The sequence below is a fragment of the Otolemur garnettii genome, unplaced genomic scaffold, assembly GCF_000181295.1.
Source record: "Otolemur garnettii isolate 467f Iridium unplaced genomic scaffold, OtoGar3 scaffold00003, whole genome shotgun sequence".
NCBI lineage: Eukaryota > Metazoa > Chordata > Mammalia > Primates > Galagidae > Otolemur > Otolemur garnettii.
The window spans coordinates 1,672,589-1,699,422 of record NW_003852398.1 but is presented as its reverse complement, the minus strand read 5'-3'; the positions used below and the strand labels follow the sequence as shown (position 1 = coordinate 1,699,422).

At 41.6% G+C, this 26,834-nt stretch overlaps 1 protein-coding gene across 2 annotated transcripts in view; it reads left to right on the top strand.

Annotated features, from left to right (window-relative positions):
- Positions 1-1,232: 1,232 nt before the first annotated feature.
- Positions 1,233-26,834, top strand: part of SFXN1 (sideroflexin 1) — a 51,522-nt gene continuing 25,920 nt past the window's right edge. For both annotated transcript variants that reach the window (XM_012809126.2, XM_023515165.1), the window contains exons 1-2: positions 1,233-1,308; positions 19,431-19,607. In XM_012809126.2, coding sequence (XP_012664580.1) covers positions 19,444-19,607 — 164 coding nt within the window. In that variant the 5' untranslated portion in view covers positions 1,233-1,308; positions 19,431-19,443. The remainder of the gene's footprint in view (positions 1,309-19,430; positions 19,608-26,834) is intronic.

Genomic DNA, 26,834 nt, shown 5'->3' with positions numbered 1-26,834 from the left:
TGTTGTTGATTCTGGCACCAACATACCACCTTTCTTATTTACCATCACTGTATAACAACTTTTGTATCTGTAGGACAAGTCACTCCATCTTACTGTTTTCTTCAACGTTGTTTTGGCTTTTTCTAGTTCTTTATTTTGCCATGTACATTTTAGTCAATGTGTCAAGTTGTACATACACACCATCACACCAACTAGTGTTCTCAGAATTTTGCTTAGAATGGTGTTACATTTATAAGTTATTTGGGAGAGAATTTACATCTTTAAAAATGGAATATTTTAGGCTGGAAGCAGTGGCTCACGCCTGTAATCCTAGCACTCTGGGAGGCTGAGGCGGGTGGTTTGCCTGAGCTCAGGAGTTCTAGACCCGCCTGAGCCAGAGTGTGACCCCCGTCTCTAAAACCAGCCGGGCGTTGTGGCAGGTGCCTGTAGTTCCTGCTACTTGGGAGGCTGAGGCAAGAGAATGAGTTAAACCCAAGAGTTGGTGGTTGCTGTGAGCTGTGAAGCCACATCACTCTACCTAGGGCGACATAGTGAGACTCTGTCTTAAAAAAAAAAAATCTTTCTACCCATGAACATGATCCAATTTAATTCACCATGTATTATAATAGATTTCATTTACCCTCAAAGATGCCTAGATCTAATGCGTCTCCCTTTTTTCTCCACTGTTATTGCGCCCCAGCCTGGTCCATGACACCATTCTCTCTCTCCTGGTTAGGTCTAAATGACCTCTTTTCTGCCTGCATATTGCCGTCCCTACAGCCTGTTCTCCATAAAGGAGCTAGAGTAATTTGTTGTTCTTCTTGTTACTTTTTAAAGACATAAATTATGTGGTGGCACTTCTACCTCCTCAAAAATCACCTTGTAGCACCAGTGGTACCAAGCTCTCACACTTTGGGAAGCACGGGTTTCAACGCTAAGATGAGCGAGTGAGCGGGTGACTCACTGCTGACCCTTTCTTCGCAAGGCCCTTAGAGTACAGAAACGATTAGGAGGCCGCCCCATGAAGGAAACCAAAATGGAAACAATAGCATCGGCCTCCGCCCAGCCAGAAGCAACAGCGCGGCGTGTAGGGTCCGCCTGCCGGGAGGCCCGGCCCCGCAGCGCCCAGCCCGGGGTGGGGTCCCAGCCGGGCCCGCGCCTCCCCGCCCCGACGCGCGCCCGCGGCCTGCGCGAGGACGCGCTCTGAGGGCGCGCTCCGGGGCCTCGGCGGCGCGCGGGGCCGCCGTGGCGGGAGGAGAGCTTCCGGTGGCGGCGGAGGAGGCGAGAGTGTGACCTGCAAGTGGCGCGGGAGGCGGCCCGGGGGAAGCGGTGAGTAGCGGCTGGGGGGCCCGCCCGGGGCGGCTGGCACACGCGCCGAGAGCCCGGCGGAGGCGCGCAGGCTCGGGCGGGGGCGCGCGCTCGCGGGCGGCTGCCGGGAGAACCCCAGGCTCCGGGGTCCGAAGCCCAGTCGTTGGCCTGTGTCCAGGGTTCCCTGCACCTTGGGGACCCCTGCCATCCAGCTTCCCGACAGCTCCCCACTTCCAGCATTCTGAGGCCCTGGCGCTCTCTAATCCCCGGGTGGTGCCCGATCCCCGATGGGAGGGGGCTCCTTTTCCCACGCCCCTTTGCGCCTTGCCATCCTGTGCCCGGTGGCAGCGTGACGAAACTCACCCCGGGGAGACACCCAAGATGGCTGCCACCGGGACAGGCAACCGCGCGAACCGCACGAGCAATTCCTCGGTGACCGGTGGCCCCAATCCCCACACCCCTCACGCACCTAGCTCTTGGCTTCTCCCGGTGCAGAACAGGGCTGGGGTTCAGGGAGGAGGACACCTGACCCCTGCCCTAGAACTAGCAATCCGTTAGGGAAGAGATGTGCAAGTAAGTAGATTCTTGGAACAGTGGTGGTCCCGTGCACACCTTGTGTTTGCAAGCTTTTCTCCTAATTTTCCCCGTTTGTCACTGGTCTCTGACCGTCCCAGAATGACAATAATCACAGTATCTACTGTGTGCCAGGTGACTCATGTCCATTTACCTTCACATTCTTCCAGCCCTGTGAGGTATTCAGCATTGTCTCCATAATCCAGATAAGAAAGCGGGTTCAGAGAGGTTGTGCAGCAGCACAAGGTCACACAGCTGGCTATCCACAGTGGAAGGCCATGTGAGTGTCAAACAGAAAAGCTTCCTCCTCAAAGATACTTACTTTCCCTTAACTATGCTGTCTAAAATTGCACACACCTTTCCTTACACAACCCCTGTTGTTGCTGCTGTTGTTGTTTTTAATAGCATTTGTCACAAGTTGAACTGTATTTATTTTATTCCCTGTGTGAATGGGGTCTATGTTTGTCTTGCTCAGCCTGTCTATCCCCTGCATCCAGCAATTGCCTGTACCAAGTGAACCCTCAGTGAATATTTTGCTGAGTGCCTGAATGAAAAATTTGAGCTCTGCTTGATTTCAGGGCTTGGGTACTTAATTCTCCATGGACAGCTCTTCTCTGAAGCCCCACCCACCCAGTGTTCTTTTAATGCTTTCCTCACACTCCTAATCCCTTCCTCTGCCTCAACTTCTAGCCTTTAACTTGGGTGCCTCTGGATTTTCACTCCTTTGTTCATCTCCAGTTTACTGAGCTGCTCCGGTGGTCCAGGCTTTGTAACAGGTGTAAGAGGGGGATGCAGGTAAATAAGACGTCTGCAGCTCTTAACAGTGCAGGCCTCAGACTTGACATGTAAGATGAGAGGAACTGTTTGGGAGGATGAATGGAGTGTCTACCAAGAAGTCCTGAGACCTCAAGCAGGTACTTTCTCCTCTCAAGACTGCAGATGTCTCACTTGCAAAAATGATCCTTGGACAAGAGGATTGATCAGTTCCCAGCGCAGCTCTAATATAAATTTCTCTAAATATGTATTAATAGGTTAGATTGAGCAGTGCAGGCTTTAAGCCACATGGATGTCCAGGAAAGAGGCAATATCTGTGGTTGTAGTTGTCAGAGGGGAGCTTGTATAGCAAGGGATGGTTATAATTCAGACTTAATAACATGTTCAACATGTTCTTAATTTTCCATAAAACTTTTATGAAATCTCATGGGGATAGATATACAAAGGCTCCAACTGGGAGGAAACATCCTTTTCTTTTTCCTCATTTCCTGCAAAGAAAGCTGAAAGGACAAGCAATGGCTGTCGGAGCAGGCCCACCATGCTTTTCTATGCCTTAGAAGGAAGTCAGGTATCCCCATCCTCCTTTGCAGTAGTGGTGAGGTTCATTTAGTTGGAATAGAAACATGAGTGAGACCAGCTCTTCCCTTCTGGTTAAAGGTAGGAAATCAGTACCAGTGAGAAGATTTTTAAAAAAGGAAAAAGGCTGACTGTTGTCTAGATAGTGTATGAAACCTACACTTAAGTACACAAAGTTAAGGTTACTGAAGTTTTTTGTTAACCATTATTGATTTGTAAAATATTTTCATAGGCATTAATATATAATCTATGAGCTGACTCTTTTAAGTGAGTGGTAAACAGTCAACTGAATATGTCTAAAATATTACAGTTTAGTGGTCTTTAATCATTTTTGCAGGCTGATATCACCCTCTCAAGTGGAAATCAATAGAATTTTTATTTTAAGTAAGAGCTTTACCTACCCACAAGATATTGCTTAAGAAACCCACACACATGGGCCAGGCATAGTGGCTCACGCCTTTAATCCTAGCACTCTGGGAGGTCAAGGCAAGTTCAGGAGTTCGAGACCAGCCTGAGCAAGAGCAAGACCCCCATCTCTAAAAACAGCCAGACATTATGGTGGGCACCAATAGTCCTAGCTACTCAGGAGGCTGAGGCAAGAGAATCACTTGAGCCCAGGAGTTTGAGGTTGCTATGAGCTGTGATGCCTTGACATTCTACCCAGGACAACAAATTAAGACTCTGTCTCAAAACAAACAAACAACAACAACAACAACAAAAAAAAAACACACCCAAAGTTGATCTTAATGCCTGAAATATAAGCAGTGATTATATTGTCATGTGGTGGGTGTTTTAAAGTTAGTAGAATGAAAAAAAAAAATAAAGTTAGTTGCATGGTGGGATCTGCATGGGAAGTGAGGAAATGGTGGCAGAAAGAGGGCCAGAAGGCAGTAGTTCTCCATGTCTTCCTGCTTCTAAACAGGCCCCCTATTCTCTACGGAATAGTGAAGGGTATGCAATACATATCCATTGTTGAGTGGAAATTCCCATGGAATGAGTCTGTAATTCTCTGCATAGGTTTCGGCTTTCTGACCTATAATTTGATCTCTTGTGTGGCCACACCAGTTAGGAAGGAATGCTGTGTGTGGATGACCAGCCCGAAGCTAAGTATTAATGAGCTTTTTAGTCTTCTTGAGTTAAAATTTGCTTTTTAGTCTTCTTGCGTTAGTATGATTGTCGTTTGTGACACAACTTCTCTAGCCTCCAAAGAGTCAGAAATTGTACCAAGTCAGAATTTCAGGCTGTGTCATCCTGGGCATGCTACTTAATTTCAGTTGGTAACCCTACAAAATAGGAAAAAAATCTTGGAGGGCTACACTGAGAGTCTGGCAGTGTAACAATGCATGGAAAGTCCAGTGTCCAGGACAGAATGGGCAGCAGTGTTTCTGATAGGCTGTTTCACACATGGTTGGCCCTAATACACAAACTGGGAGATCAGAGTTTTTATAATTCTTTCAAAATACAATAGGTTTAACCAACAAGCCTCCAGTTTAATAACCTAGTTATCATTGTTAATCTTTAGCCAGGGTTAAAGGTCTTCATTACTAATTTACTGATAAAGCACATTCCTTGCTAACTTGTTTTCTGTGAAATTTTGGAAAGTTAATTTTTCCCAAGTAGTAAGCACTTTCTTGGCATGTAGTTAAAAGTTTGAAATAAAGTTTATCTTGGAGAAAAATTCTTTTTTAGACATTTTGGATCGTCTTCAGGAAGTTGGGACAGCAAAGCTATATTCCCCCTCCCCACCAGTGACTACATTTACGGGCAAGACTACAGCCACTGGGGACAGGAGCCTCTACTCCTGGAGAACTGGCTTGTTAGTAATGATCTGAACTTTTGGGGGGTCATTTTTCATCCTTCTTGGCACTTTACTTTTAATGAAGATCAATAAAGACTGATTATTATACGCTTGTGTTTGCTAATCCTACCAACTCTGTAATCCAAAACATATCTCAGTTTTATAGATGAGAATACTGAGGTTCAGTTTTATAGATGAGAATATTGAGGTTCAGTTTTATAGATGAGAATATTGACGTTCAGAGATAGAAAGTGACTCATCCAGGGGCATGTCTAGAAAGGAAGTGACAGAGTCAGGACTCAAACCTGGATGGTATTTGCTTAAGTCCAGTTTCTGTGCCTGCCACAGGTAGTCAGGGTAAGTGCTTAGGAGAACGGGCCACAGGGCAGGGGCTTCCATCCGCAGTACCCAGGGTGAACACCCCTGGAGACATCCAGATACTGATATTGGCCTGGCAAGAGGATATTTTACTACATGAGTAGTAGCTAATTTGGTTTTTATTTAGTTTTTCTCTTTATATTTGTTCTATTGTAGTGATTTCCAAAATTACCTGATCATAGGATGTCTCTGATATACTTAAAAAAAAAAATTGATTCCTGGGCCTTGAAAAGTCTAATTTGCCTCAGCTCTACTGATTCTCTCCAGAAGAGGCTTTCCTGGTCATAAGCACCTGTTGGGCAAATGTGGGTCCTGGAGCCAGGTGACTTCAGTTCATGTTCTGGCACTGCTATTAGCTTGAGCAAGTTAGCTGGCCTCCCTTATAACAAAGTTCGTGTGTCACATGTGGGTCATGACTGTGGTAAGGGCGAGATGAAATGATACAAGGAAAGCTCGTAGACTAAAGAATTATTAAATGTTAGTGGCTATTATTAGGTAATACACTAATTTTGTTGATAAAGGTATAGAAACTGGAAGCAGTCAGATGATGTGTACAAGCTCACAGAGTAGGTGGAGGAACTGGGATTTGTTTTGGTGAGTTTTTTTGTTTGTGAGAGAGGCTTACTCTGTCGCCTTGGGTGGAGTACAGTATTGTCATCACAGCTCACTGCAACCTCACACTCCTGGGCCCAAGTGATCCACCTGCCTCAGCCTCCCAAGTAGCTGGAACTACAGGTCTGTGCCACCATGCCTGGCTAATTTTTTTCATTTTTAGTAGAGATGGGATGGGGGTTCTCTTGTTCAGGCTGGTCTTGAACTCCTGAGCTCAAGGTATCATCCTGCCTCAGCCTCCCAGAGTGCTAGGATTATAGGTGTGAGTCACTGCACCCCACTGGGGATGTGGGATTTGGACTCAGATCCATTGCCTCCACAGCACAAGCTCATAGCTACTACACAATAATAGCCCCCCTACATCCCCCTTCCTTCCCCTCCAGCTGGTGAGTCTGTGTTCTAGGACTGCTGGATGAGGTTGGGGAAGTATGCTTTTAGAGCAGTACTTTTCAACCTTTTTTATCTCACAGTACACTCAAAGCTATAGTTAAATTTCTGCAGCACACTTAAATTATGTTGATTTTTTAAATTATTTTTTAATTATGTTGATTTTTTTAAGAAAAGACTAAATAGTAAAAGAGTAAAGAATATGCTTACTACACTTTGAACTTCTTTTGAAAATAATTAGTGATCTTAAAAATTTTTGTGGCACACCTAAGATCCTCTCATGGCACACTGGTTGAAAATCACTGGGTTAGAGCCAGGAATTTGAGCTAAGCTAACCAAGGGGTTCAGTGAATTTGTTTGGAATCTATACTGGTCATCATTGCCTAATAGGAGCAGACTGCTCAACAGTCATCAGGCTTATGTGTGGTGGGGCTTCTGGGCCTAGGAGTCAGGGGGTGGTCATTGCCTGCGCACACTTGTATAATCTCAGGCAAGGCAAGATATAGAGAAGGAAGGCAGTAATGCCCTCGGAATTGTTCATGAAAATTGTGATGTAACTTAAATAGTGCCTTGAAAAAAGATGCAGTTAGCTAACATTTCCAGTACGGCTATAATATACAATGTATTAATATATGACAACTACAGAATTTGTCATGTCACTCATTTTGGCTTTACTATTTCTGAGTTATTGTGGGTTTCAAAATACATTTACTCCATTGAAATAATGGATATTTTTGAAAGATACGTGAAAATTTCAACACCAGTCATTCATATCCCAGTCTTCAGTGAGATTTGCCCAGATAAGTAATCTGATAGCTCAGTTTATGCCTTTATCAGTAGGACTGGCTAATATCCATAAGATTAATATGTGAAGGGCATCTGCAAGTGTGTTTGGAAATTAATTTAGGCTACATTCATTAGAATGTATTTGTTGTTCAATTTATTATTCACTGTGCCTTGGGTCTTTCAAAACCCAGGACCAACCCAGTCTTGGGTACATGAGGGACCTTCCATAGATATTAAAAGCATGAATTAATTTTCTTGTGAATGAATTAAAAGACTTTGAGCAATGGATTTTGATGAGGCTCCATGAGACTACATTTACCCAAAACATTAATAAAGAGAATACATTTTAAGAGTTTGTAATCTAGGGATTATTCCTGTCCCCTTTGAGGGGTTAATTAATGTTTCAACATATATCATATGTAAAATTATCTGTTTAGAAATGATTTATTTAAATACAGCATAATGCTAGAATTATAAATAATCTCAGATAGCTCACATTATGTAGGTGGGAATGTCTTTAAGTGACAAACCCTTAAAGTCACTTTTCTTTTTAGAATAAGTGATACCAACCAACCACAGAATTTATTTGTTCTACCTCTTCTCATATAAAAATTAATGCTCTTAAGATCCAAATTTTTCTTTAAAATTATTCATGCAAAAGATTCTTAACGTAGAATTAACACCTCAACTAGTCAAGCACCAGGAAGCTACATTACAGCTATTTAAATATACAGAGAGGGGCTGCTTGTGGCCAGTCTTCTCCTTCTGATGTCTCTTGTGCTTCTTTGCATTCCCCATTCCACCATTTCTTCCATCATGATCTCACGAAAACTGAATTTGTTGGACGTACAAAATGGATCAGTATAGTGTATAAACCATAGCACTTTGCAGCTCAGCCTCTCCAGCTGTTAAGCCCCAGCGTGACTCGTAAATGCCTCCTCCTAGCCCCTTCTGCTGTCTGTCTGGGTATCCTGGGCTGGGACCCCATCTATCCCCGCACCCCGCTTCCCCTCACTCTTGAGTATCTGAAGATACAGTTCAGCCATCTGCTGTGCCTGTCAGAGCCTCCGGGAGACACGAATATCCTCCCTGCTGACTGTCTCCTGATTCTCTATGGCATCTTTTCCTTGCTCCAGGGGCTGTAAAGCCGATGAACTCACACATTCTTGAACACATTCTTTGGCATCCTGTGCAGTCTGACCTTCTGAGGGACATTTTTCGTTATTCTTGTCACATCTGCAATTGCAAAATAAAATCTTGTTCGCCAAAACTTTCTTTTGAACAGTTTGTGGTTATATCATCATTCATGCTATGCTAATATCATTATGAGGCTGTACAACACAATGTCCTTCTAGGTAACCAGAAATTCCTAATTTAGAAGCATCTGTGTTAGAACAGTCACCACCTCGTAGGCAGCAATGCTCAAGAACACCTCTCCAGAAAGATTCTGATCTCTGCCCAATTACCATCTTCCTTACAAGTCCAGGGACTCAAACTCTCTGCATGTCTGCACTTTTCATGAGTAGATACTGTGGGCAAACAAGCCCATTCATTCTTTCTCCATCTCCCCAATTCCCAGGACTTCCTTTCCTCCCCAGGAAGGTCCCTGAAGAGGCCTTGGCACTGCCCCTGTGGCCTGCTCTGGGCCAGTACCAAGGGTGCACAAGGGACTGTGTCATGCCTGCCCGCAGGCCAACCAGGCCACTAAATTCCACACCACACACCGCCCGCCAGCCCGTGAATACCTGGGATGCCCAGCGCAGGCCTACCCAGCAGCCAGGCTCTCCAGCCCTGTAGAATTCAGGCGTGCGGCTGCGTAGACGCCTTTGGCTAGTGCAAAGCCGCACAGGGTGGAACTGCCCAGGCGCCACGCAGGCTGTCCCCTGGTGTGCTTGGGCGCCCCCTTCTGGGCAGGAGGCTTCCTGGCCCGATGCGCTAAGAGTGGCTCCAGGTCACTGGCTCCTGGGCCCCCACTGATTTTAATGTGAAATAGGAAATAAGTTTTTTTTTTTGTTTGTTTGTTTATTTTTAAGCATGACTCCTGATGTTTGAAAATGGGTCAGTTGACTTTGAGTGGAAAAAGTATGCTTGAAGATTCATGCTTTAAAAAAGGCTTGTCTAATTGAAACAAGGGATGATAGTTAATTAAAATTTGATCTGGTTTGAGATCATCCATTCTTGTGAGAATGGTAATGCAGCATTCCTGATGAGTCTGTATGATTTTTTTTTTTCTTTTTTGATCTGGGAACTGGGAATACAAGTTATCAAGCCCAGTTGCTTCTTCTTAATGCCAATATAGTCCAACTTGAAATCCTTTCTAAGTAAGGGAAATTGTTTTAGTTTCCTGTTGCTATTATAACAAATTGCCACACATTTACTAGCTTAAAACAATACAAATTTATTATCTTAGAGTTCTGGTGGCCAGAAATCCAAGGTGGGTGGACATTCCTTCTGGAGACTTATAGGGGAGAATCCCTTTCCTTGTCTTTTCCAGCTCCTAAAAGCAGCCTGTGTCTCGTGGCCCATGGCTCTGCCTCACCCAGCCTCTGCTTGTCCCACATCTATCTGCCCTTGCCTCTCCTGCCTGCCTTCTCTCTTATAGGGACCTGTGTGATTACATTGGGCCCTCACACATAATCCAGGATAGTCCCCCCATCTCAAGATCCTTCACATAATTAGCCCAGCCAAGTTCCTTTGCCATGTAAGGCAGCATTCACAGTTTCTGGGGAATAGGATGTGAACATCTTCGGGGGTCATAATTCTACCTACCATAAGTACATATAAGAGGAGCTTCCAGTGTCAGGGTTTACATGGGTTTGACTCGAGTCTGAAGAAGCAGTTGGTGTTAAGCACCCCTGCCTCCTTCTCTGCAGTGAGTGACATCTCAGAATCTGGCCTTCCCCTTCTGCAGAAGGGCATCAAATGTGCAAAGCACACGGTTGCAAGAACTGGGAACATTCCGGCACTGGTGCATACAAGGAACTTGCACTCTGAGGCTCCCTAAGGGGCCTGTGTGTAGGTACTAGATACTTTAAAAATTCATTTCTCCATGTCTCTCCTTTTGCTTTTTAAAAAGACACTTTTTGTTTCCAGATTAATATTGGGGTACAGATGTTTAGGTTACTTTGTTTCCATTTCAAAGGTAAAGTTCAAGTTGTAGTTGAGCCCTTCACCCCGGGGATGTGCAGAGTACCTGTACATGTGCCCATTAGGTGAGAACTTGCCGATCACCCTCCCTCCTCCTCTCACCCCTTTCCCTCTACTCCCCTATCCCTCACTAGAATATTCTTGTTTTCTTCTGTGTGGGTATATAGTTGTTTGTATATGAGTTTCGTATTAGTATTGAGTATATTGGATACTTGTGTTTCCATTCTTATGATACTTGACTGAGAAAAATTTGTTTCAACTCCATCTGGGTAAATAACAAAAGATGTAAAGTCTCCATCTTTTTATGGCTGAATATTGCTCCATGGTATCTATATACCACAGTTTATTGATCTATTCATGAGTTGATGGGCACTTGGGTTGTTTTCACATCTTGGCAATTGTGAACTGAGCTGCAATAAACATTCTAGTGCAAACGTCCTTGTGGTAAAATGATTTGTTTTTCCTTAGAGAAGATGCTTTTGTGAGACCTTCATGGCATTCTTCTTGGTCACTTGTGCTGTAAAGTCAACATAAAGTTATTAGAATATACAACTTCATAGTGTCAGGGACAAGTTTTTGTTTTTAAAAGGAGAGACTTAAAAGATATCAGTTCTCTACAGACATTAATTGATACCATCCTTCAAAAAAATTTACAGAGAGTATTGATTAGAAAGAATGAAATGCCCAGTCCCCTGGAGTCCAGTCTGCTTTAGGTTCACTCAGAGTTTATTCTACCACCAGCATCAGTCAGGCACCCTAGACAAGTTATTTTTCTTCTTCTGGGCCTCAGTTGCCACATCTCTATGATGAGCAGATCAGAGTGGTCAGTTTTAAGAATCTATCCAGGCTCAGCGCCTGTGGCTCAAGTGGCTAAGGCGCCAGCCACGTACACCTAAGGTGGCGGGTTCAAATCCAGCCCGGGCCCACCAAAACAACAATGATGGCTGCAACCGAAAAATAGCCAGGCGTTGTCGCCGGCGCCTATGGTCCCAGCTACTTGGGAGGCTGAGGCAGGAGACTCACTTGAGCCCAGAAGTTGGAGGTTACTGTGACCTGGGATGCCATGGCACTCTACCCAGGGGGATAACTTGAGGCTCTGTCTCAAATAAATAAATAAATAAATAAAAGAATCTGTCCAGCTCATATGCAATCATGACAACTTTATATTTTAAAATGAGATCATGTGGGTGAAAATATCCTAAATGTTGCTTTATATTGAACAAATTAGAAAGAGTTTGTTATTAAGAACTGGAAATCTGTAAAAGCTGAGTCTTAATTTTTGTTTTGATTATTTCTATAAGCATGAAGGAGAAATAGTGATGGTGAGAATCATAATTAAAAGGGAAATTGCTCTTGTCCCTGAGGCGCAGGAGATTCATGTGTAGCGATGGCCTGGAGCCCATCAAGCTGGAAGGGCACACTCACATGTCCAGCCGTATGCTGCACCTACTGGATCATAATCTGTAGACAGGGGATACTGTGTCTTTCTAAAAGGCTTTCCAGGCTGGGCACAGGGGCTCACACCTGTACTACTAGCATTATAAGAGGCCAAGGCAAGAGGATCCCTTGAGCTCAGGAGTTTGAGACCACCCTGAGTAAGAGTGAGTCCCTGGCACTGGGACAATCACAGTCACAATGGAAAAATCATCCAGGCAAGGTGATGGGCACCGGTAGTCCCAGCTACTCAGGAGGCTGAGGCGGGAGAATCAGTTGCACTCAGGAGTTTGAGGTTGCTGTGAGCTTGGCGGAGGCCATGGCATCCTAGCCTGAACAATAAAATAAGACTCTGTCTCAAAAAATAAAAAATAAAATCAAAATGAAAAGCTCTCCAAGGGTGTGCATGGTGGCTAATGCCTATAAATCCCAGCACTTTGGGTGTTGAAGGCATAAGGATCACTTGAGCTTCCAAGTCCAAGACCAGTATGGGCAACATAGCAAGAACCCCGTCTTTTTCAAAACTTTTAAAAAAATTAGCTGGGCATGGTGGTGGCATACATGTAGTCCCATCTTCTCAACAGGCTAAAACAGGAAGATCTCTTGAACCCAGGAGTTCTAGGCTACTATTATCTCACTACTGCTCTCTAGACTGAGCAACAGAGTAAGATCCTGTCTCTTAAAAAACAAATAAGATAATTAAAATTTTAAAAAGCTCTCCAGGGGATTTTAATGTCTTCTCTTGGTTCAGAACTACTGCTTTGCTTCAGCAGCTTTGCAGGAATAAACAGTTTCCTGAGGAGAAGCATTTAATGAATTGCAATGTCTCCCTTCTTGTTACCACCATTGCTTAGAATTTTTGGAACTTGCAAAGACAACTGTCTACGCTGTGTCCCTTTCCTGCGCATTAGCACCCAGGAAGTTATATCCCCTCCTCTCCACTACCCAAAATGAGAGTAACCAGCTCAAAGCTACCATGGTGTCTTCCATCTGCCTATGATATGATAGACTCACCTCTCCTATCTTTCAGGGCACCACACTCTCCTGTTTGTCCACCCACCACTCGCTCGCTCCTCAGCCTCCTTTAAGGCTGTGACTTCAGTCTTTTCTGGTCCCTTCTCTATTTACCTTCACTTCCCTGGTGATCTAATCCCGTCACATGACTTGAATCTCTGTGCTGAAAACCCCCATGTGTGTCTCTCCAGATGAGACTCTGCTGCAGTCCAGACTGGCACATTCCAGCCTCCTGGGCACCTCACTTGATGTCTCTTGGGCTTCTCAAACCTAGGTGTCTAGCTGAACTTCCCGTTCTCTCCCTGGGAATTGCTTTTCCTCCATTTGTTCTGACCAAACATCATAGGAGACATGCTTTTTCTTTTTCCTCTTTTTTTTTTTTTTTTGAGATAGTCTCACTCTGGGTAGGGTGATATGACATCTTAGCTCACAGCAACCTCAAATTCTTGGACTCAAGAGGTCCTCTTGCCTCAGTCTCCTAAGTAGCTGGGACTACAGGTTTCCACTGTGACACCCAACTAGTTGTTCTTTTTTGTGTTGTTTTGTTTTATTTTTTAGTAGAGACAGGGTTTTTGTTTGTTTGTATTTTATTGTTGGGGATTCATTGAGGGTACACAGAACCAGGTTACATTGATTGCTTTTGTTAGCTAAGGACCCTCTTATATTTGTGTCCCGCCCCCAAAAGGTGCACCACATCCTTTGACCTCCTACCCCTCCCTTCTTCCCTTTTTCATCTCTCCCCATCCCCCCCCCCAGTGTGTACTAGGACCTTAATTATCCTCATATCAGAATTGAGTACATAGGATTCTTATTTCTACATTCTTGTGATGCTTTACTAAGAATAATGTGTTCCGGCTCGGCGCCTATAGCTCAACCTGCTAAGGCGCCAGCCACGTACACCTAAGGTGGCGGGTTCGAATCCCCAGCCCGGACCCGCCAAACAACAATGACGGCTGCAACCAAAAAATAGCCGGGCGTTGTGGTGGGCGCCTGTGGTCCCAGCTACTTGGGAGGCGGAGGCAGGAGACTCGCTTGAGCCCAGGAGTTGGAGGTTGCTGTGAGCTGTAATGCCATGGCACTCTACCCAGGGGGACAGCTTGAGGCTCTGTCTGAAAAAAAAAAAAAAAAAAAAAAAAAAGAATAATGTGTTCCACTCCATCCAGTTGAATACAAAGGATTTAACGTCTCCATCTTTTTTAGTGGCTAACTAGTATTCCATGGTACACACATACCACAGCTTGCTAATCCATTCCTGGGTTGGTGGGCATTAGGCTGTTTCACATTGGCGATTGTAAATTGAGCTGCAATAAACCATCTAGTGCAATTGTCCCTGTGATAAAAGGATTGTTTTTCTTCTGGGTAGATGCACAGCAATGGGATTGCAGGATTAAATGGGAGGTCTAGTTTGAGTTCTTTGAGGATTCTCCATACTTCCTTCCAAAAAGGTTGTATTAGTTTGCGGTCTCCTCAGCAGTGTAAAAATGTTCCTTTCTCATCCACAGCCATGCCAGCATCTGCAGTTTTGAGGCTTTGTGATGAGGGCCATTCTCACTGGGGTTAGATGGTATCTAGAGACAGGGTTTGTTCTTGCTCAAGCTGGTCTCGAACTCCTGGGCTCAAGCAATCCACCCACCTTGGCCTCCCAGAGTGCTAGGATTACAGGTGTGAGCCAAGTTACCCAGCGTCATGTTCTTTCTTCCCCTCATCCCTCATCTGGGCTGTTAAGAAATCCTACTGGCATCATCTGTAGAATATCCAGAATTCCAGCATCTCTTGCCACCTCCGTGCTGAACCCTGGCTGAGTTCCCTTCAGCTCTCTACTGGCCACTGCAGTAACCTCACAGCACTCTTCCTGCATTCACTCTTACCTCCCTACTGTCTGCTTGCCACACAGCAGCCAGAGATGCTTCTAAACTGTGAGTCAGTTCCTTTTATTCCCTTAAGCAGAATCCTTCAGTAATTCCCATTTCCTTCAGAGTACAATGCCAAGGTCACTCATGGCTGCATGACCCCATACTATCTGCCCTGAAGCTCAGCTCCTTCCCAGTGCCTTCCTTACCTCACCTTCCCCTCTCTCCTCTCCACTCCAACTCACGCCTCTTTCTGTTTTGTGAAGACACGAGACACATTCATGCCTTAGGGTCTTTGCAATGTCCGTTCTGTCTGCCTAGAATGATCTTTCCCAGGATGCCCACATGTTTCTGTTCCTCTTCCTTGCTTCCTAACAATCCTGCTCTAATATCATTTTCTCAATAACGCCCGCCCTGATTACCTTATTTAAAAATGCAGTCTCTACTCATTGTTCTTCTTATCTCATTCTGGGCAGGGTTTATTTCCCACCCCCCACCCCAATCATTTGTTGCCTTATAATATTAAGAATAGTTTATCTATTTTTTATGTTTTTTGTTTATTTCTTGTTTCTCCTTTCACTCTGCCAGCCCACCATTTGCTCCACACGGGCAGGAATTTTTATCTTCTAATAGTCCAAGAAGCTGCCATGGAATAGGTACCGAATAAATGAATATTAAAGATAGCCACATTTTCTGAATGTTTTAGAAAAAAATGCTAAAGGTCTTTTTCTGCTAAGAATTTCTTCTGTATTTAAACTGTGGTCTACTAGAGGGTAGAAATTATATCTTTCATTTTCTCATTCAGAGATGAGAGGAAGTTAGGCCAGATTGTCTTGTTCAGTTATACGATTAAAGATGGCATTTATTTGATGACACTTAAGGATAGAAACAAATTTTAAACTGTATACATAAATGTAAATGCAAAATGTTACCTGTGGACCAGTGTATCAACTGTTTGGGATAGGTCAATATTGAGGCTAAGTACAGAAATGAAAAATATTAGAAACTTGTAGAACAGTTTAGTAGTCATTTTATATCTGATGAATCTAATTAAATACTGAATCTTGACTTTTGTATATTTTTTCATTTCATTTCTTCCAATTTTTTAAAAATTGTATTTTTACAAAAATATTAGTTCATTATGGGGATTACAAGTTTTTTTTCAAGAAGCAAATCCTTTACAATCCATAGTTTAAGTAGCACTAATCAAATACACATCAGTTAACTTATAAAGTTAGAGTAAAGCCTGAAAAATCATAAGGCCTCTGGAATTTTGTGAATCTCCCAGGTTTTCAGATGGTCTTCACCAGTAGTGGTTTTCAACTTCTTTTTTATTTCTCCAAGCTGTAGAAACCTCATTTCAAATACGCATTGTCATAAAACACAGATGTAAATGGCAGACAAAAGCAGACGTGCCCTAGATGAGTACGAGCTTGGAGGCTCAGACCCATCTGCTTGAATTCCCCTCCACACTGTAGGTCACGAAGAGACCTCACAGAGCCCTAGAAAGAGAAGCCTAAAAACCATTGCTATCCTGTGTTTGGACTGAAGTCTTTGCTTTACCTTTGTTTCTTATAGATACTATACTTATGGGCAGCACCTGTGGCTCAAAGGAGTAGGGCGCCGGCCCCATATACCCGAGGTGGCAGGTTCAAACCCAGCCACAGCCAAAACCTGCAAAAATAATAATAATAACAATAATAATATACTTACTGTATTCTAATTCAAAATTTTAAACATTTCTCCATGTAATGACACAGAGGTTTTTTTTGTTTGTTTGTTTTGAGACAGAGTCTCACTCTGTCACCCTAGGTATAGCAACCTCAAACTCCTAGGCTCAAGCAGTCCTCCTGCCTCAGCATCCCAAGTAGCTGGGACTACAGATGCCTTCCACAATACCCATCTAGTTTTCTTAGTTTTTGTTGATATGGTTCTCACTCTTGCTCAGGCTGGTCTTGAACCCCTGAGCTTAAGCAGTCCACTGCTTGTGCCTCCTAAAGTGTTAGGATTACAGGTGTGAGCCACCTGTAATACTTCTTGTATCCCTGGATGTAATATGTACAATTCTGATATGTTCTAATTTGAAATTTAGGTATTTCTCTTATCATAGCCCAACTATGATAGGACTAACCTACAAAGGGACTAACCTACAAAGTCGTATTTATTGGCTCATTGCAATGAGGAGCAAGGAGGAGACCATACACCAGAGGAAGCTTCTATCTCACCATAGGAGATATATCTAGTATAACATTTTGGAGAATGGTGGAATTTACTGGAGTAGTATTTTGATAGGCTCAAAGCAGGACTGGATATAGAAGTTTGGACTGTGCAGTGGGCCTACATCCCCGTTACCTTGGAAATTAGAAAGTTAAGATAGACTTGGGTTGTGTCTAAAAATGTCCTAATCTAGGCCAGGTTCAGAGGCTCATGTCTGTAATCCTAGCACTCTGGGAGGCCAAGGTAAGTTGGATTCCCTGCGCTCAGGAGTTTGAGATCAGCCTGAGCAAGAGTGAGTCCCCGTCTCTACTAAATAGAAGAAACTACTAGCCAGGCGTTGCGGCAGGCACCTGTACAAATGCTGAGACAAGATGATTGCTTGAGCCCAAGAGTTTGAGATTGCGGTAATCTATGACACCGTGTCACTCAACCCCATGAGAAGACTCTAAAAATTAATTAATTAGTAAAAATATCCTAATCTGAAATTCTGCACCTGGGTTGGAAATCTAGGCTCCCTTTCTGTGAAATATTTCCTTGTTCTTGTGATTCAAACAGCAAACTTTCTGATCATTTGTAATTATATAGGACAAGGTTTCTCAGTGAGGTAAAAGAGCAGGTCACTTTAAAAAGGGAGTTGTCATGATACTTTATAGCTGTGTTGTGCCCTTGGGAGAAACATGGTTTCCCATCAGCTTTGTAGGTGGCTGTATGTGTGTTTGCTCTCCCACTTGCCTTAGGAATAGCAGTGCTAATTTTTATACTATCACTCTCATTGACCACTGTTTTCCATACACTAGATTCCTCATATCTATGGACCTAATATGCTCAATTTTGATCACATGGTCCATAGTATGTACTAATAAGCGTTTTTGACAAAGTACAATTATTAATACAGGAGTACCAGCATTAACATCTGACTGACATCTTAATATAGCTAAGAACTTGTGAACCAAAAAAAAAAAAAACTTAATATAAAATTATTTGGAAAAGAAAGATACAACTAGAACTGGTCTCAGAGGCTGACCATGGTGGATCACACCTGTAATCCTGGCACTCTGGGAGGCTGAGGCAGGAAGATTACTTGAGTTCAAGAGTTTGGGACTAGCCTGAGCAAGAGCCAGTCCCTGCCTTTACTAAAAATAGAAAAATTAGCCAGGTATTGTGGCAGTCACCTATATCCTAGCTAGTAGAGAGGCTGAGAGCAGGATTGCTTGAGCCTAGGAGTTTGAGGCTGTTGTGAGCTAGGCTGAGGTCAGGGCATTGGTGCCTGGGTAGCAGAGACTCAGCTCCACCCCTTCCCCAAAAAGAGAACTGATATCAAAAATGTAGGGAACAGAAACAGGTGTAAGAAAGCAAAGGTTTGAAGCCTTCATAGAGATTAGATCTTTTGGCCTGTTAATTTCATACAGAGAGATCTTGTCTGAAAATGAAAAAAGAAAAGAAAAGAAAAAGATTCATAGACAGAGAGTCAGCATTCTAGGTAATTATGAAACAGCAAAAACAACATAAACATTAAGAATGTTGTTATATATCTAAAATGAATATTTAGTGCCATGGAAGGTACTCATGAAATAAGTAAAAAAATCAGGACATTAAAACACACAGTATGAGATCAACTTACTTTTTAAATTATATGATAGCAAGTATAGAAAAAAATCTGTAAAGAAATGTACTAAAACATTAACAATAATTATTTCAGAGTAACTGGATTATGGGAGATTTTGTTTCCTTATCCTTTCTTTCCAATAATAAGCTTATATTTCTTAAAATACTACAGTAAGCATTAATTACAAAAATACAATGGAGTTCTAAAATAAGCCTGCATTCTGCATTACTCAGAAAAAGAAATTAATTACTGTTAGAAAAAAGATGTGGTTCTTTAGCCAGAAAATAAAAATTTTATGAGGATAATTACATGTCATTGTTCCTCATGGGGCCGTCAGAATGCGTTTTACCCCACTGTTCCTGGTAGAATGAAAAACATAATTTTTAATTTTTGATAGGTGATTTTTATGCTAATGAAGGCTGAATGAATCTGCATCTTTTTTTTTTTTCAGTTTTTGGCCGGGGCCAGGTTTTAAACCCTCCACCTCTGGTATATGGGGCCGGCTCCTTACTCCTTTGAGCCACAGGCGTCACCCTCTGCATCTTTTTTTAATGGTGTAATTTTTAGCATTTAAGCCTTTTTTTCATCATTAGTCACTTTTGGTGGTAGAAATAACAAACATACTAGGCCAGAGTGCAGTAGAAACATTGCTTGTGTTACTCAGAAAAATGGGTTCAACCTTCAGACCCTGTCACCGTTGATATTATTTATAAATTTATATGTATGTTTTTTCCTCTAGGTGTCCAGCAAGTAAGGCATGTTGAAGGACTTTGTGCTTGTAAAGAGAAGTAATGTGGGAAACTGCTACAATTAGTTAAGATCAATAGAGATTTATAGACAGAGTTAGCTTTGAATTTAGCTGTTCTTTCTGCCATTTATAGAAACATTATCTTTATAAATAGGAAGAGAGTATATACATCTTTCCCTGAAGATTTAGTGTGACTCCAGAGTGATATTGTAAGCCTTACACAGACCTGTCTTTTGTCTTTAGTTAGTCCAGGACCATGTCTGGAGAACTGCCACCAAACATTAACATTAAGGAACCTCGATGGGACCAAAGCACGTTTGTTGGACGAGCCAATCATTTCTTCACTGTAACTGACCCTAGGAATATCCTGTTAACAAACGAACAACTAGAGAATGCAAGAAAAATAGTACACGATTACAGGTAACGTTGATGGTTATGGGTTTTGACTTACTGTGTAAATAAAGCATCATGTTAGTCTATTGTTTTTAAGCCTCTACTTAGTGATTTTATATCTTATTTTTTTTATAATACAATCCTTTTGAAAAAAAAAGAGAGAGAAGAAGAAGAAAAGACCTGTTTGTATTCCCTGTTGCTGAAATTGCTGACCCTTAACACAGTTATCCCAGGGCTCATAGTAGCATGAAACTGAAACAGTCATCCCTACTACTCATAGGTCCCAATCTGTAAGGTCCCCTTTTCCCAGCGCCCTGCTTTCTATTCTCCAATACAGCAACCCCATGCATTTTTCTGTCTCTGAACAGAAACATCATGCAAAAATATGCTGCCTAGAATAAGAGCTAGGTTGGTTGCTTCTGAGATACAGCCTCAGTGAACGAAACCCTGTAGGCAGGAGCTGAGGTGAGAAGAGTGCCAATGGCGGTACCTGTGGGGGTTGTAGATTTGGGGTGCGCTCCATCAGTTCTGAGAGCCCTGCAGCGGGGAAGAGAAGATGCTGCCTGTGTACACAGAGATGCAGCAATTGGCAACTTTTTCCGTAAAAGACCACGTAAGAAATATTTCAGGCTTTGTGGACCACTAAGGGTTTCTGTTTTCTTAGGGTTTCTTAGTTTCTTGTTTATTTATTTATTTTTTACAGTACTTTAAAAAGTTTAAAAACTGCTCTTACCTATGGGGTCATATAGGCTTCAGACAATAGTTTGTTGACTCCTGTACTGGGATTGGATTGTTAGAAGCTACCTACTTAACTGCTCAAGAGTAAGACATCTGAGATAGGTGTCCATCGGTCATCTGGGTAGTGAGAGAGGGAACCAGTGACAATCTATAAACACTGAATCTGGACAGATTCTAGCGAACGACAATATGCATAAAGAAGGCACACAGACAGCAGGACATCAAGTGGCCTTAGGAGAAAGTGCTGAGGGACAGGCCATAGAGGAGGACCCCACAGGAGCAGATTTTAGGAATTTAGCAAAATAAATGTTCTTTGTGAGTCTGGAGAAGCTGTAAAAAGAGGAGCGGTTGAAGTGAAAAGACCATTCTGGCTAAAAAAAGATGGCATAAGGAAGATTGCAAGAACCTACAAATGTAATTGGAAAATTGAAATCTTCCTAAAGTCAGTGGCAGAGAATGAACATCCGAAATGACGCCATGACAAGGTTGAACTGGACGTGTAAAGAATTAACTGAGACAGGGGGCAGCTCCTGTGGCTCAGTGAGTAGGGTGCTGGCCCCATATACCGAAGGTGGCGGGTTCAAACCTGGCCCTGGCCAAACCGTAACAACAACAACAAAAAATAGCCGGGTGTTGTGGTGGGCGCCTGTTGTCCCAGCTACTTAGGAGGCTGAGGCAAGAGAATCACCTAAGCCCAAGAGCTGGAGGTTGCTGTGAGCAGTGTGATGCTGCCATAGCCCTCTACCAAGGGCGACAAAGTGAGACTCTGTCTAAAAAAAAAAAAAAGAATTAACTGAGATGGAAGGAGATCAGAGGTCAGCAGGCTTTTTCTATAAAGGATCAGATTTATATATTTTAGGCTTCACAGGCCATACAGTCTCTGTCGCATACTCTTTTTGTTGGTTGGTTGGTTGGTTTGTACAACCCTCTCAAAATGTAAATGCCATTTTGAGCTTACAGGCCATACAGAAACAGGCCCGGCTATGGGCTATAATTTGTCCATCCTTGCTGGAGATAAAAAGGAGAAAGATGTAAGAAAGATTATGTAAGGGGAATAGAGATCGTGACAATGTAATTAATTGGTGCTCATAAAGGAGAAACTCGAAAAAATGCAGGGAAGCGATATTAAATATATAATACGGGGTGGCCATAAAGTTCATGTGCAATTTGAAATAGTGTGATTGCACACAACCTTTATGGCTCCCTTAACAGAAAGGGGTTTTCCTCAGGGGAAGAATAACATGTCTCAAACTGAAGAGCCCCCAAAGCAACGAGACTCACCTATGGCAATTTTCTTTTTCATATTTTTTTCTACAAACTTTTAAAAATCCAGAAGCATCTGTGAACAGGGGAGAAAAAGCTACTAGGAAATAGCAAATATCAGAACGGTCTCAACCTTTTCATCTGTACGCTGAATGCCAGAAGACAGTGACGCAGTGTGTGCAGCGCTTTCGGGAGAAAGAGTTGTAATCCAAAGAGTCTAAAGCAGATGGTCTTTATTTGCAAAGTCCACAAAACAAACATACAAGAGCATCAAAAACAAGCTCGCCCTCTCTCTTTTTTTTTTTTTTTTTTTTTTGCACTGTTTTGCAAAGTGTCTTTACTATAAGATGCAGTTAGACCTTTCTTTCATCATGGGGGGGCAGGGTGATGGAAAGGCAGGAAGAGAAAGACAAACTTCATAAAACCTTTTTGAGTGGTTAAGAGATGAAACAAACGTAAGCTCAGAAATAAGAAAACTGTAATGGATGGTGAGTCCTCAGAAAATTAAACATGCGAGTTATCGTGCAATCCAACACTTCTACTCCTGGCTATTATAAAAGAAAAGAAAACAGAGATCCGAACAGATATGAGTGCACCCGTATATGTAGCAGTGTTAACTACAGTAGCCATAAGGTAGAAGCAACCCAAGTATCCATCAGTGGGTAAGTGAACAAACAAAATGTGGTGTTACTCACAGTGGAATATTATTCAGCCTTAAAAAGGAAGGAAATTCTGACATCCGCTACAACATGGACGAACCTTGAGGACATTTTGCTGAGTGAAATCAGCTCATCAGAAAAGAACAAATATTGTGTGACTCCATTAGTGTGAAGTACCTGGAGTAGTGACCTACACAGAGACAAAAGCAAAATGGTGGTTGCCGGGGCTCCTCATCCCCATGAGAAAGGATGAGGAACTAGGGAATTACGGGTACCAAATATGAGTTGGGGAAGATGAAAGTGTTCTAGACATGGGCAATGGTAATGATTGTGCCATAATGTATATGTACTTAATGTCACAGAACTGTATAATAAAAATGATTACATTGGTGAATTTTGTGTTAGTATATTTTACTACAATAAAAAGAAGTAATAATAAGTCAGAATATAGACTGGAGATGAATGTAAAAACCTATTAAAATATGGATAATTGTGTATCTCTAGTTAAGAAAGTGTTTTGTGAAAAATAGTGATATCTATCTCAATCTAAAACCCTAAGTTGTAGTGTCAAAAAAGAAGAACGAGGAAAATTTAAAACTATACCCCCAAATCTGGCCTTAGCTAGAAACAAAACTCAAAATTGTATATGATTTTACTCTTTACTATAGCAGAGAAATGCATTATAGGATCTTAATTTTTTTGAGAATTTTAAAGGTAACTACTAAATCAAATTAAATATTAGAAGATATTTTCTAAAACCCAGAAGTATAAAATTTTTTTTTAAAACTGTAATCAATGTAACTAAAATTAAAATCAGAGAACTGATGTAGAACATTTCAAAGTACCATAAAACTAGATGAAGAAGGTGAATAGCTTTGTTACAACAATATATTTAGATGACTTATTAGCTCCTGTTAAAACCAAAGACTTGGGGGAAGCTTGTACCACAGATTGGTAATTGGATACAGTAGTACAGCCAGACAGGGGTAATAAGTTCTAATGTTCTATTTCACCATAGGGTGGCCATAATGAAACAATTTATTGTATATTTTTAAATCTCTAGAAGAGCAAATTTTAAAATGTTCCTAACACAAAGAAATAATAAATATTAGAGTTTGATATATATGTTAAGTTACCCTAGTTTAATCATTACACATTGTATACATGTATCAAAATATTATACTGTACCCTACAAATATATACAATTATGTATCAATTAAAGATAATAAAAGCAAAAAAAAGTCCCACAAAGCTCCTGGGTTAACATGTTTCATGTTGAAGTCAGAATATGTATAAAGAGAAAATTGTGGACCTTAGTAAGATACCTGATGTACAAAAAATTAAAAATTGGGTCAAAAACACTTTTAAAGCTCCATGATGACATGGCATCCCAGTTGGAATACGTGCTGCTGACTAGTTACCAGACTCATGACCCGTACCTGTAGAATTACAGTACATTCTTCCAAGAATCCCTAAATGTCTCCCTTTCTTCTCTCTTCACCCTTTTAAAGCATATAAACCCTTACAGTCTGGGTGATAAGTTGTCTATACCTGCTCCAAATGAGGAGGGGTAGGAGTATTTGTTGTGGTTCTGTGCTAATATGTATTTTTTATATATTAACTAGTAAACCAATTGGTAGACTAATGGGTAAGAAATACCGTAGAGTTTTCTACCTTGCCATGAAGAGATAAATCACCCATGAACTGTTGAGGGTGACTAGCTGAACTGAAAGGGTTACTTTGGGGGGGGGGGTCAAAGAGGTATCACGTGATAGTCTATCGCCAGGGAGTGCAGATCCCAGTATGTAGTTATACCAACTTAATATGAACCCAGAGGAAGTAAGAAAAATGGCTAACAGTAAAAACCAGAATAAAGGTAACTGCAAATAAAAAGAAAACAGGAGTTGCTGTATAAAAAGCAGACAAGGGCGGTGCCTATGGCTCAAAGGAGTAGGGCTCTGGCCCCATATACTGGAGTTGGCGGGTTCAAACCTGGTCCCAGCCAAAAACTGCAATTAAAGAAAAAGCAGACAAAATACAGTTCTAGGCAAATAGATTTAAAAAAAAAAAAATCAGTATTAATAAAGGTATACCAAGCTGGCCACAAATAGATTCATGAACCTAGACCATCTAATCACATCAGAATTTTTATGTTCTTTTAATTGTTTGTTCAAAAAGAAAAACCAAAAATAAAGTAAAAAGTGAGAAAATTAGTATAAAACTTTAAGAAATTGTACCTAGGCTCGGCTCCTGTGGCTCAAGTGGCTAAGGCACCAGCCACATACACCTAAGGTGGCAGGTTCAAATCCAGCCTGGGCCTGCCAAACAACAATGATGGCTGCAACCAAAATAAAAAAAATAGCCAGGCATTGTGGCGGGTGCCTGTGGTCCCAGCAACTTGGGAGGCGGAGGCAGGAGACTCGCTTGAGCCCAGGAGTTGGAGGTTGCTGTGAGCTATGCCACAGCACTCTACCCAGGGGGACAGCTTGAGGCTCTGTCTCAAAAAAAAAAGAAAATAAATTGTACCTAAATTTTACTCACAGAGGACGTTGATAGCTTTACACATCTCTCTGACTAAACAATAAAGGCTGATGGTGAATAACTGAGAATTCAGTTTAAGAAATTGAAGAACAATACAGAATAATAAAAAGAAAATAGCAAATCCAGCCTGGTACTTACTGTGTGCCAAGGATGGTTTTAGTCACCTTACATATATTAAATTAACTCACACAGCAGCCCTCGAAGGTACATACTATTGTTATTCCCATTTTTCAAATAAAAAACTTAGGCATTAAAGTTTAACTCGCTTGCAGTCATGCTGCTCTTATATGGTAGAACAAAAATTGAAATCCAGACAGTCTAACTACAGAGTCCATGCAGTCAGCTACTACATGTACTGCTTTTCAAGGAAAACAGAGAAGAGTTAACTTAAAAAAAGAAGTTGGAAATGAATTCATAGGATTAAAAAATAAACATAAGAATCAATTCTTTGGCTGGGTGGGGTGGTTCATGCCTGTAATCCTAGCATTCTGGGAGGCCAAGGCAGAAGGATCCCTTGAGCTCAGGAGCTCCAGCCCAGCCTGAGGAAGAGTGAAACCCCATTTCCACTAAAATTAGAAAAATTAGCTGGGTATTGTGGCAGGCACCTGTAGTCCCAGCTACTGGGGAGACTGAGGCAGGATTACTTGAGCCCAGGAGTTTGAGGTTGCTGTGTACTAGGCTGAGGTCATGGCACTCTAGCCTGGGACAACAGAGTGAGATTCTGATGCAAAAAAAAAAATCAATTCTTTGATAAATGCAGTGAAGCATAAGCCTCTGGCAAGTCTAATCAGTATAAAACAAGCAAAACCCTCAAAATATATAACAAAAGGAATAAGAAAGTTGCCTAAGAGAGGGATAAAAACATAAAAGTAAAACTTACTGTATACCTTTTTTTGCTAAAAATTATGAAAATCTTACTGAAGAATATAACATCATATGGATAAAGTATGTAAATTACCAAAATTGACTTAATCCAAGAGAAGGCAGGGAATGAGAAGGAAACGAACAGCAAGTTAGTGAGCAAACAGACAAAAAACCTGTCCCACAATAATCTCCAAGGCCGGATGGCTTTACAAATGAAGGAAGTAATTCTTTCATAGGAAGAATTAATGCTAGTTCTACCACAAACTCCCCCAGAACATAGGGAGAGTGGAGGAATGCTTCCTCATTCAAGTTATGAGGCTACAAATACACTAATTAAAAAGAAAGAGATTAAAAGAAAAATTAAGAACATTTGTGTCATAGACACAAAAATCCTTAACAAAATTTAACAAATTAAATCTAGCCATCTATAAAAATGGTAATGCTCAAAATAAGCAGAACTCAAGTGGAATTCATGACAAGCATGCAACTGGTTTAACGTTTGAAAACCACTGTATCTGTAGACTATACGGTTCATAACAAAACTCTAAGCAAACTAAGAATGGAATAGGAAAAATCCATCCACCAAAATAAAACTACAAATAACATCCGATTTAGTGTTGCAGTAATGAACCCTTTCCTCCTACTACTGGGAATACAGCAAGGATTTCTGCTGTCATTCCCTTCATTCAGCATTGTGATGGAAGTTGTAGCTAGTGCAAAAAGAGAAAATTTCAAAATTCAAAAGAAAGACATAAAGATAAGAAATGAAGAGGTAAAACTGTCCTCCTTCAAAGAAAACATGATCGTCTATATAGAAAGAATCTACAAAAAAGAAAGCAACTAGAATAAGAAAATTTCGTAAAGTCACAGGTACAAGATCAATGTACAAAAATCAATTCTATTTAATCTAGTAGCAGTTAAAAACTGTACATCGAAATATTCAAATAATACCATTTTTAGGAGCAACAAAAATATAAAATAGCTAAAGGTCATGAAATGTGTAATGCCTATATACCAAAACACACACAAGTTACGAAGAGAGAAGTCAGTTGTTTCTTGTTAAGTGGAGACATCTACTGTGATAAAGGATCAGAAGAACGAATATTATTAAGATGTTGTGTCTTCCTAAACTGATGAATAGATTCAATGTAATTACCAAACGCCCAGCAGGCTTTTTACAGAAATTGAC